Source organism: Dendroctonus ponderosae, unplaced genomic scaffold, assembly GCF_020466585.1.
Source record: "Dendroctonus ponderosae isolate FM_Combo_2020 unplaced genomic scaffold, Dpon_F_20191213v2 Dpon_F_20191213_5, whole genome shotgun sequence".
Taxonomy (NCBI): Eukaryota; Metazoa; Arthropoda; class Insecta; order Coleoptera; family Curculionidae; genus Dendroctonus; species Dendroctonus ponderosae.
In genome coordinates, this window is record NW_026018715.1 from 1,837,397 (window position 1) to 1,849,510 (window position 12,114).

The 12,114-nt window shown below is 33.3% G+C and overlaps 1 protein-coding gene across 1 annotated transcript; it reads right to left on the reverse strand.

The window, feature by feature from the left end:
• On the reverse strand, positions 1 to 8,295 carry LOC109544392. The gene is made up of 5 exons (XM_019914530.2): positions 7,999 to 8,295; positions 6,064 to 6,267; positions 5,838 to 5,977; positions 5,245 to 5,435; positions 1 to 3,160 (listed from the first exon to the last, which is right to left on the reverse strand). The coding sequence occupies exons 1-5, from the start codon at positions 8,136 to 8,138 to the stop codon at positions 2,711 to 2,713; spliced, it is 1,125 nt and encodes a 374-aa protein (XP_019770089.1). The 5' UTR covers positions 8,139 to 8,295; the 3' UTR covers positions 1 to 2,710.
• Positions 8,296 to 12,114: the final 3,819 nt, after the last annotated feature.

The following is a 12,114-nucleotide window of genomic DNA, read 5'->3' on the forward strand; positions in this document are numbered from 1 at the left end:
TACGGTTTATCTCCTCTATTTCACTAAAACATAACTTTGGCATATTCATATTGATCCAATTTCAAAACATTTTAAAATGTCCTCTAATAGTTTATTGCTTACAAATATCAACATGAACGTTAAAAAAATTATTGTATATATCTTAAACACGTGTACATTATGAACAAAAAAGTTATTTCGTTAAAAGCAATATGTACTACATTCAAATTGGCTCAATTTTTCGCTTGATAATAGTTAACAAATAGGGTTTAACATGAGTTCAACAGTTAAACTTAATTTTGCAACAAATTCCAATTCAGTAAAAATATGCATATCTTTCAAAGATGTACTTAAGATAAACATATATTATAGGCAATCAGTTTCAACAGTAAACAATATCAACATTATGTAGTAACAAGTTTAATATGAAACCAAGAATGGTTTCAGATAGAATTTTTTTTAGAAGTACCTACATTGCTACATAAAGAATCGGAATTTTGCGTATATCATTACTAAAAATAACATCTCTGTTCTAATATCTACTAAACTCGGTAATTCGGACTAATTATCACGTTTGTTTAATTCTGGAAGTTTTTCTGTAACGTTAATATCGGAATTTTTTTAAAAGCTTTCAAAATCATAGCAGGGTGTACATGAATTGTGACAAATAAACTTTTAAAAGATGAAATTGATAGAAGCGAACATTCAAAAGAAATATGTTGGCAGTTCTGCATAATGTATAAAAACTACCGGGTGACAATAAAAAAACGAATGGCCACGAATGTGGCATAAATATTTATTAAATTCAAAAGTTTTCATTGTTTTTTTATCGTCACCCTGAAACTGTCACTAAATCTAAATTAAATGGTGGCCCCCGAATTTATAAATACCATTAAAAACAAACTAAGCTGCTACCAGTTACTGCTTGCATAAAAAATACACTAAACGTTCAGGTCAAGTTCACCAAACATTTCTTGAGCCGAGTTAACATAATAAGTGATTTTAATTATTAATAGAGTATAAAATTATATTCTAACAAACTTAATCTACGGTAAGAGATTATATCCATTATAACAAGTAAATAATTACGTCATTTCGGGGCACGTTTCTATTCAAACTTAATAATAAAACTTAAACCGTATTAATTCTTCCAATCATTGGGTATCAACAAGAAAAAATCATCATAAGCAATTATCCGGGTGTCAAACGTCACATTAGTAAACGAAATGCATTGGGCCAAGTGAATAAACAGTGGTAAACAGAAAACTTAAAATATGTACTATTTTGTAAAGCATAGACCTAGAAACAGGCTAGGCTGTAAACAATATTTTATTTTAGGTAAATAACAATTTAATTTTAATAAGTGGTAGATGCTGGAAAATATTTAGAATTATTTTTAAAATAGCAAGTATTTGTTATTTAAAATTATAATTATATTATATATTTTCGTTTTTTTTGTTCGAAGGCAAAAATAAATATCTGTTTGGGTGATTATTAAATGTGTATTTCATAACGAAACACAACGGAACATACATGGTGTCTCAGAAATAAGTGTCCAAATATGGAAAAAATCCAAATATACAAGCCCTACAAACAAGGGCGGATCCAGAGTGGGGGTCATGGTGGTCATGACACCCCCGTTGCTTGTGTCGCCTAATGATAAATTTTGTAGATAATTTAAGAAAATAACTACTTTGTATGATGGCAAACACCAACGTGAATGACATGCATTTTATGAATTTATGCTGTTATTATCATTATATGGCGCATCAGATCCTTGAGTATGAATAAATAAGTAACTCTTAATACGGACCCGATTTGGATCATTGAAAATTCGTTCTAAAACGAGTTATTTTGAAGTCATAAGAGTTGGAAGGACGAAAAGACGATTTTTCAAGGCAAATGTTATAAATATTTTCTTTGTGGTCGCATTTTTTTTAAATTGCGAAAATGAGAAAAAACGATTTTCCGAACAAAATACTTTCAATTTTTTGTCGATTAATTCATTTTCAAAATAGAACATGAGATTGTTGGAAAAGTGGGTTATCCACACATTCATTGCCTATAGGAAAATTTGTATTTGCAGCAGTTTGGAAGAAAATGGACTCTGAATATTGGCAAGCGTAAAACTCATTTTTCCAGAAATTGAAAAACTTATAAAGCCCATAAATTTGGCGTAAAAAGTTGTTGCTGGACCAAAGTTAATTATGATCACCCTTTTAGAGCCAGGGGTGTTTAAATTTTCAAAGAGCTGAAGCGCTGGTTGTTCCTGGAAACACGCTCTTTTGCTTCAAGTTTGGCGGAGCGCCAAGATTTTAAAATGCTAAAATGTATTTTAAGGAGCAACCCAACGGTCAAAAGAAATTTCAATATTTTTTGGAAATTTTCGATTTTTTTGCAAATCGCAAATGTGCGAGTTTTTCACTGAAGGACTCTTTTTTTGAATTTTGGTTTAAATTCGACTAAATTTTTCATTAACTTAATTTTTGCATATTGTTTCGGAGAAAATGGAATTTGAAGTTAGAGAGACTTAAACTGCCACCCGCATTGATTACATAATGATTTGCCTACGCTTTACTCCATTTTGCAAATACTTGCTACATAGATAAGAAACCCTTTTTTCATCAGACAATTCTTACACTTTATTCACACATTCTTAAGTAATTACTTAACAATGCCCTATAGAAGCATTCACTTCTTTTTATTTACTTAGCCCATTGGCAGTAAACCGTTACACGTTTAAACAATAATCAATCTCATTTCTCTTGGTTTCATTAGCTATAAGACCAATCAGCTCTACAAAGCTATCTTCCTCATACACTTTATTCCAAATATGTTTTGTCAAAAATTGACCTACATAATCGGGATTGAAATATTGAGCTTCTTCGCATATTGCTAATGGTACATTCCATATAGTTTCCAAAACTGATGAAAGCACTTCTGAGGACGAGGAACATTTTGTCAAATCGTCTAAACACCGTACCTTGCAATACTGATCCTTCAGTTTAGCTGCCAAATGAGTAAATGAAAGAGTCGAGTTAATTGGCAATACCAAAGTGGATTCGGGATGAACCCGAGAGGATATAATGCTATGCACTTGGTTCGTGATTTTAGTGACGTCTGCTGAATTATTTGGATCCCAATAATCAAGCGCTTCTAGCCAGTACTTCTGAGGTATCCCCTACGTAAGAAATTAAATTAACAAGTCTTATCAAGACAAGATACAAGAGTAAAAAAGTGTAACTTATTCGATAACTGATTATGGATTAGATTCATTATAAGCAATTCATAAGTCCCTGCTATTGATCTAGGTTAATACCTATATAGAGACTCTAATGCGTTTCGTTTATTTTGTTATCTAAGGTATTAAGGTTATTTTGATATCTAACGTACACAATCTTCATTAAGGAAAAAAAATGTTACTTATTAAAACTCATCTTGAAGCCTTGGCGAATGCAGCCGATCTGGACAGAAACTTAGCAATGACCCAAGAGAGGTACTCAAAGCAATGATAGAGTGATTTTTGAGAAGCATCTGGCTCATTCATGCCTTTAGAGACATGCAGAGCAGTCATTAAGTTAATTAAATATAATGAGACCAAATATAAAACAAGCCAAACGATTTAAGGGTGTAATTAATTAGTGATTAAAGTCATGTTTGACAGTGATTATTATTAGTGATTTAAAAATGTATTGATGTATTTAATAAGCTTTTAAATCACAAAATATGTACTACTTTTAAAACTTGCTGTAGCGATCAAACTCAGGAATGAAGAAAGAGTTGAAATGTCTAGCCACCCTAGCTTCGTATATTTAACTACCAGCGCTGCTTTGGAACAGCTTATTACAAAGGACGTTAAAAATACCATCCTATTTTATTAACTAACATATTCAATTGCAGTTTTCGAATTACCGCTAAAAACACGCAAGCGATTAAATATAATATAAATAACAATAGCCTAAAGTTCAACTAAAAACAAAACGGTGTCCTAGTCTTCAAAACGGAGAATGTAAAATAATTCTCTTTTGATAATCCATGTGAATAGTAATTAGTCTGCGCTTCAATACGATAATGAAAATGTAAAAGAGTTTCTTTATTCAATAACTTCATGTCCGAGTAAATGTGTCCATTTTGACCGACAAAATTGAGATGTAGGTACCTCGGAGTTATAAGCAAAATAAAAGCAAGTAAAATATGATTTTAATTTTATCTACTTAAGAACTGTGTCTAAATTACGTAAGGTAAATGAGGGCAATTTTTGACCCCTTACTCCCCCATGTAAGGATCCGTAAGATTTTACAGTTTTTACACACTTACTCCCACATCAATAAGTAATAATTTTAGTTTTTTTTTCATTTCGATAATCAAAGCTTACTTAAATGAAAAATAAAGTAATTTTTCCTTGGAATAAAGTCGTGCAGGGCGCCATTTTTCGCGAGTATATAAAAAGGACGGGCACAGCGCGAGCAAGGAAGTCGAATCCAGAACCTTTTCGCGACACATTCTGGGACGGGAGAAGCGCACCTGGGACAATCATACTCTGCCTGATTCCAGACTTTTAATATGTTCTGGATTAATTTTTGTTCTCATGAATTTTTTAATAATTCTAGGTTCCAAGCACATTCATTTCTTTTCCTAATCCTTTTGCCAATGATGGCAGCAAACGCCCGGAGGGGTACAAGGCTCTGAGGTGACAAATCAACCCACTTTTTGAAACCTTGAAAGCGAAACCAATTTTAATTTGGAATAAAATTGCATCGGCCAAAAGAGATCCTGCGAACTCGACGTACTTCGTCATGACTGGTCGACTTACGCATTAAAATCGGCCAACAGAAGAAGAAAGTTTTTATTGTCGGTGACTCTAGTTTTGGTCTGCAAACCACTCTTTGCGGTCTTATTGATTCATAAATATGCATGTCGTTGCTACCTTGAATCTGTACTTAGATCAAATCAATCAACGCTTTTTTTCTATAAACATGCTTTGCAGTTTTTAACGTTTCATGAATTCTAAAAATGCCAAAAGTTTCACACGATAGAAGTATAAGAAATAATTCAGCATGCATTACCGAAAGCAATTTGAGACAAAAACAGCATTTCTTCATGAAATTAATACCAACAAATAAGTACATACTGTAGATCATCACGAATAATTTCATTACTTTTTATACAAAATACTTAAAATTTCATTCTCGTAGGTATAAAAACTCAACCCGGACATGCCTACATACCAACACTGTCAAGATAAATATAAATTTAACAACTTACCGAGATTTGGGTGATGCACAAAATTGGACGGGAACTTTTTATTAAAGCACGTTGGTTGCTCATCAAATGCGGATAAATGTCGATCAATACTACAACATTATTTCCTCCTAAATTTCTCAATAACCTCAAACAGTTGTTAACTACTTTGGTGGTTCTATTGTACATTGTTCCAATAATGTGTTTGTCAAGACCTAGCAAAAATAAGAGTTCACGTAATAAAAATTTTAAACTGAAATCAAGTACAAAGAAAAATTACAATATTAAAGCAAAGTAAAAAATAGACAACTAAATAAATAACAGATAGGCCTAGATACTACAAATCAATACAAATATATTTGCAAATAGATAATAAAAACAGTTTTTTAAAATACTAATAAACTAGATTGTGATCAATTACCTGTCTTACTCCTTTCGCTTGTCTTGGAAAAAAAATTGTTTAATAAAACTTTGTACTATTTGGAGAACCATGAGGCTACTACTTATCAAGGGCTGGATGTGAATCGATCAATTTTTTTACAAAATTTAAACATTAACTTTCTTTGAATTTAATGATATGCTTCCCTGTAATAATCATCACAAGCAATAAATCTCACCTAAAATATTCGACATTATTTCTAGGTCCATTCCTTTACACCATCCATATAAGATTCGAATGGCACTTCTAAGATTGCATTTTATTCCATAAAATATTGAATGTTTCCTTATTGATTCCCTTCGACAACAGTTCTTACATCTGAAAAATGGACAGTATTGCAAAATCTGGATGCAATTGCTGGTAAAATTGCTGACAAATGTTCTGACCAATACCTAGAAACTTACCTTAACTGATATGAATCATATAATCCGTTGGCTATAACAAGTTCCATTTTATTTAAACAATTTTGATCATGTTTTGAATTCGGACAGGCTACATTTGCTGAGAGAAGTTCACTGTCTATTAGCCATTTGAAAAAGTTGTGACTTCTATCGGTGAGTTTGGGAATAACTTTTTCCTGATAGTAACTAGAGAGATTACCATTGTCCCTGCAAAAAATAAACATGATGAGATGAGATGTAGCAAAACATTTGATAAGTAGCTCGTCAATTGACTGGGTGTTAATGAATCATGAGTTAAAGTAGTTATTTATTCCGCTTCCCGGGATTCTCACTTAAGGCATCATCAAACGTTCTCTACATAAAATAGTAAGACTGATCACACGCTTACTATGTCAAAAATAAAATAAAACGTGTATGCTGTTCACAACCCATTAAAAGTACACACTGATAAAATAAAAAAAATAAGCCAAATCCAGTCGGTTTCAGCGGCTTTTAAAGCTTTTCGAATTTATGTCAAAACGTCGTCTTCAGTGATAAGGTTGTAGATAATTAGAGAGGGTTCATAGTTAACACATCGCGGGTGATTTTGGTTTTCTTTATGAATTTACAGCTTTTCCGGTAAGTCAAGTATTTTCCCATTTGGACAGTCATGTAAGATTGGGATTTTTATCTAAGACTGGAAAAGAGTGGCAGAAGCTAATAAATTGGTAGCAAAACCTGAATTGATCTTCTACATCACAGTTTCTATCTTGATTAAAGCAATTAGTTCACGTACTTTAGTAGACTTTTTTTCCCCGACTGACCAATATAAACAGACGTAAATTCCCCCAATTTAAGCGATATACCTAAATTTGAAGTGTAGTATATTTGTGTTTCTTGCAATTGACCGCCTCCAAAATCCTCCACTTAAAAGGAAAAAAAACGAGGGCTTCAAGCTGCAATACCGGTGCTGGAAGCGCCGATTGAATTCCAAACAAAATGTCATAAGACATTTCTCCAAAACTGTCAAAAAATAACTGTAATTTTTGACATATGACACAAATCTGAGTTTTTTAAATGGAAACCATACTTACTTGATAAATGCTTTATCGAATATAACATTTTATTACACATCACATAACTATGATGTCTTATACTATTTTCCATGACTAACTTAGATCAACTAAAATAAAAAAGTATAAATTGTTCGCAAAGACTTTATTTTCGAAAAAATCCTAACAATGTGATATATTACAGAAATCATAATAAAATGATGTATTCGATAAAGCAATAATCAAGCATGGTTATCATTAAAAAAAACTCAAATTTGTGTCATATGTCAAAAATTACAGTTATTTTGGAGAAATGTATTATGCCATTTTCTTTGGAATTCAATTTCCTACAAATTTTCTATTTAATGTTTCCTGTCAAATTAATATCAACGGAACTAAGAGTAATTTAAAAATTTACCATAAATAAGTTTTTTCCAAATATCTCTTCACAGCTGTCAAATTTTAGAAAATAAAATTGATTTTGGGTAGAGCATTCAAAAGCGCAATTCTTTGTCAATTAAACGTTTTTTGTACTGCTATAGTTTCGGAGATCCTTGTACAGGTCATCAAAAAACACTCACCCTGTATATACAAACATTTCATAATTATTCATAGTATGTGTTTTTTCATAAGCTTGTGAAACTCACGTTGTATACAGAAATGTTACCTATCGAAAAACCCAAGACGAGAATCAAAATAAGAGAAATCCTACGGGAATCCTTGAACTGATTAACTCATAAATAATTAATAAATCCTGAAAATCATGCAGTGATTTCAAGCAATAAATCACTGTTTATAAAAAAAGCGAAATATTCAAACTTTGGAAAGGCGAGCATAATCTGATTGTTTCTTTCCTGCTATTGGTAAATACCCTTTATGTCCGACAGGAAGAGATTTATTTACCTACCTGTCGAATGCTCTCAGAGCTGATTTAACAGAATGACTGGCATCAGACTCCCTATCATAGAAAATATTTTTTTGGTCCCCAAACTGCCTTTCTGCATCGGATGACACTATATACATTTCGTCGAAAAGTTTGTCACTCATCGTAAGGATAAACGAGAAAAAATTGATTGAAATATTTAATAAGCAAACAAAATCATAGAGTAAACATAAACATAATAAACATAAAAAAGTTACTTAACCCAAAACTCTTGGTGGTGGATGTCTGTCAAAGTCAATTGTGGAGTGGGGCCAATCAACAATCGATTCGCATTGTCTGTCTACGCATGTTCATACAACCTTCGCCATGGGCGTCCGGAAGAACAAATTTAAAATTTTTTTAAACGTTTATATGAACGGATTTAAGTACACGATTTTGTCCTGAGTGTCTATTCTTGGCTTTGAGGGAAGGAAGTCTCTCTTCGCTCACCATCCCAGCGGAAAATAATGGTATTGTTGAATAACAGGGAATGCCAGCAGAGACAAGTACTGCTTGTCTCTCATCATGTCATCATTCTGTCATTATTTGGTGCCTCACCAATTTATTCCATGTCATTATCTTCATCAAGAAGATCGGAAGAAATTCTTCATCATCGTCCTCTTTCAATTCATCAGCTTTAGGTCTTTTATGTATCGGCTGCTTCTGTTTTTTTGCTAAATATACATTACGATTTTTTGTTTTTGTTTTGTTGGCAATATTTAGAGAATTCTGAAAGCATTTTTCCAATTGCGTTTTGTATGGTGAAGAGGTTATGATTTGTGACTTGGATGAGTTTTTTCCTCGGGATCATGGTTTTTTTTTCTTTAATGTGGGTATAGGTGAAATATCAAAAGGCGACAAAAAGTTTTTACGTTTATCTAAATTAGCGACATCAGGCGTCTTGGAGGATTTTGCTCTAAACTCTGCAGTTGTTGATTCGACTGTAAAAAGTTCTTTTGAGGAACCTGGTCCTATGTTCTTCAAGTGTGTTTAGGGGCATGGAATTCACCTTGTTTCCCTTTGAACATCCTGATTGATGAGACTCCGTTGGCAAGTCTTCCGCCAATACCATCCGCTGATTCTAGTCAATGGATCTTGCAGAAGTTGATCTGCAAAATATAGATGTATTGCAGGATTTCTCTGCTTCAATTTGTTCACCTATAAAATTATTAATTAAGTTATTTCGCCAATTTGAGATTTTAGAATGCCCGTCCCAGTAGTTCTGCTAAGTTAAATTAGGTCAAGTCTTAGGGCTCGTTGATTTTCAGGTATCCAGCACCTAATTTGTTCGCTGCAATAAACTTTGAAGCTACCCATAAATGGTTTGTCTAAGGGCTAGAACTTATGTGTGGCATGAGGGGGTGCTGAACTAATTGAAATGTAATTTTGTCGAGCTAAGTTAACCACATCTATATTTCTAGTTTGACTATAGTGTCCATCTAGTATCAGCAATGCAGGGGACGTTTTACAAAGTCTATAAAGTGTCTCATCCATCCCGTGGACAGGTTTTGCTGCACCCATCCACTTGAGGGGACTGCATATATGGATCCGGGTGGGGCACCCCTCATAAGCAGACATTTCGATTTTTCTAGGAAAAATCATCACTGATGAGACATATTGTGCCCTCCTGCGCTCATGGCTACAATAAGCGTAATTAGAGATCCGCGCTCAGCTGACTTTTTCCTTTCCGGACGCTACTTCCGCAACTTTGCTTTAAACAATTGGGAGGCTCGTCTCATCAACGTTAAAAACTCTATAAGCTGGAAAGTTGTGCTTACCATAATCGGCTTCCAAGAGGTTGAAGAATTATTCTACATTGCTTTTATTAGATCCTAGCGACCTAGCAAATGAAGTACCGGTGGGTCTTCGCGTTGACAATAAATTTTTATGACGACATAAAAAATCCGTCCAACCAACTACGCCCGGCCACACCGTTGTTAAAGGGGTATTCTATTTCATTTCTTAAAGCTAAATTGTACGCCATTCTTAGCACATCTTTTCTTGTCAGTCCATAATATTTTGCTTCCATGACTAGAATATAACCTGCTTATGTCCAGCAGTGGACTAGGATACGCTGATGATGATGACATGTTTTTTAAATAAATGTTTAAAAATATATTAATTTTGTTTTTGATGGTAGATGGATGTAATCGTATATTTGATTTGATTGATGCAGATATATTGTGTCAGATCATACAGAACTTTTATAAATCATATATTTTATCTACAACTGTTATATAATTACTATGATTTGGCACTCTTCCATATGTCATAATGATGTTTATTACCGCACTAGTGCGCAAATAAGTTCAAGTAATGATCTGCAATTTAATTGCTTTGCAATAGCAAATTGCAACCTTTTGATATTGTTTCGGAACTTGTTCCATATAAATCACGGAAGAACTAAATACCAAGAAGAGAAGCAAATACCAATCTTGATCGGTACCAGAAATGGTGAAGTGAACGAAAGATATAAACACAAAGAACATCGAGCACCAAAGGGATGAGGGTTTATGTATGTTATATCAATTGTATATCAAATATAACATGTATTTTGCTTAATTTGTTAAAATGTGTTAATAATCCTTTCTCGCTTGTTAATTTGAGTATCTTTTGTTCACTCCACCATTTCTGGTATCGATCAAAAGCTTCTTGGTATTTCGTCCGTGGTTTCCCTGGCACAAGATCCGAAACAGCTTTAAAAGCTTCGTTCTCAATATCACATGGTAGATAATTTTTCAGTTTAATATCACATAGATTTTAAATATAATGTCTATTTAATTGAAAATCGATTTTATCAAAGTAACACAATTACAAAAAAGTGAAAAAACGCTACGGTTTAAGTTTTACAGCGAAACATACTATTTTTACAGTCACAAGTGCTAGAAATATCAGTATAGTTATATCAGTATAGTAGTGTAATTCAAGTTATTTTGTAGTTTTTCTTCCATCGTTTCCATCGAACTTTCTTGGCGAATCGACCAACAAAAGTCAGTAAGCATTGCTTCTGACTATTTTAGATTGTAGCGCTTTTCAAGATACATAATATCCTGATAAAACCTTTAAAACCCAAAAAAAATGAATTTTGAGTGACATCCTAAAGCTTTATAAGCAGAAAGAAGCTCTCGAATGATTTGTCGGTAGTTGTCAGCTTTGTATCTATACACATCTATCTATACACATACATCGATATACTAAGGTAAACTTCCTTCACCACGAGGAAGTAGTCTATTTGTAGATGCGATGTTCAGATATACAATCGTGTATTTATTTTTCTTCGATAATTCGCGTATTGATGTCATGCAGAAATAACAGTAATTTTTATTATTTTGAGGTTCACTCCAAAGCATTGGCATCGTAAACGGCATAGATTTATGATACTTTAGTCTTAAACAAAAAAGTTTCTACCCATTTGCATATTTTATTTATACTGTTTATGTAGCAAAAACTACACATTACCTGCTTATTATACCATCATTTTGTAAAATCTTAGTAACAAATCGATTTCCTCATGTTCATGTACCCCAGAAAAAAAAATCCAGTGAAATAGCTGCAGTAGATGCTGAAATAATTAGGTGTAGGTAGTATAAATTGTATAAATTGCGCGCAGCTCGCGCGTATACTTTTCCCGTCAACCAGCAGCGACCACTACCACTTGCCGTTTTCACTCATATTCAAGACTCTGTTTCACCCACTTAACCGCAGTTTAGAGAGAAACTGAAATATACATTTTGTATTTTGTTGCTACTCATGTCTAGTTTACAAATTCATATTTTAAATTCCAATCGGTCAATCTCAGATGCAAGCAGCCGTCGAAAATCCGTTTTTCCAACCCCTGACGGATTAACGCTCAAACGCCGATCTCGTTCCAAAACCGACATTTTTCGCCTGTGTATCGAAAACTACTATTGGTTGTCCAAAACATACCGGGAATCAAGTACAGACTGCCCTGCACGTGATGGTGTAGGTGGTTTTCCAATAGGATTTATGTCCAAAACCCATTATTTTTATCTCTATTGCTTGGCCTACCTTTAGACAACATTGTTTAGGACGACCACATTAGCTCTAAGGTCTTCTCGGGGATTCATATTGAATATCATA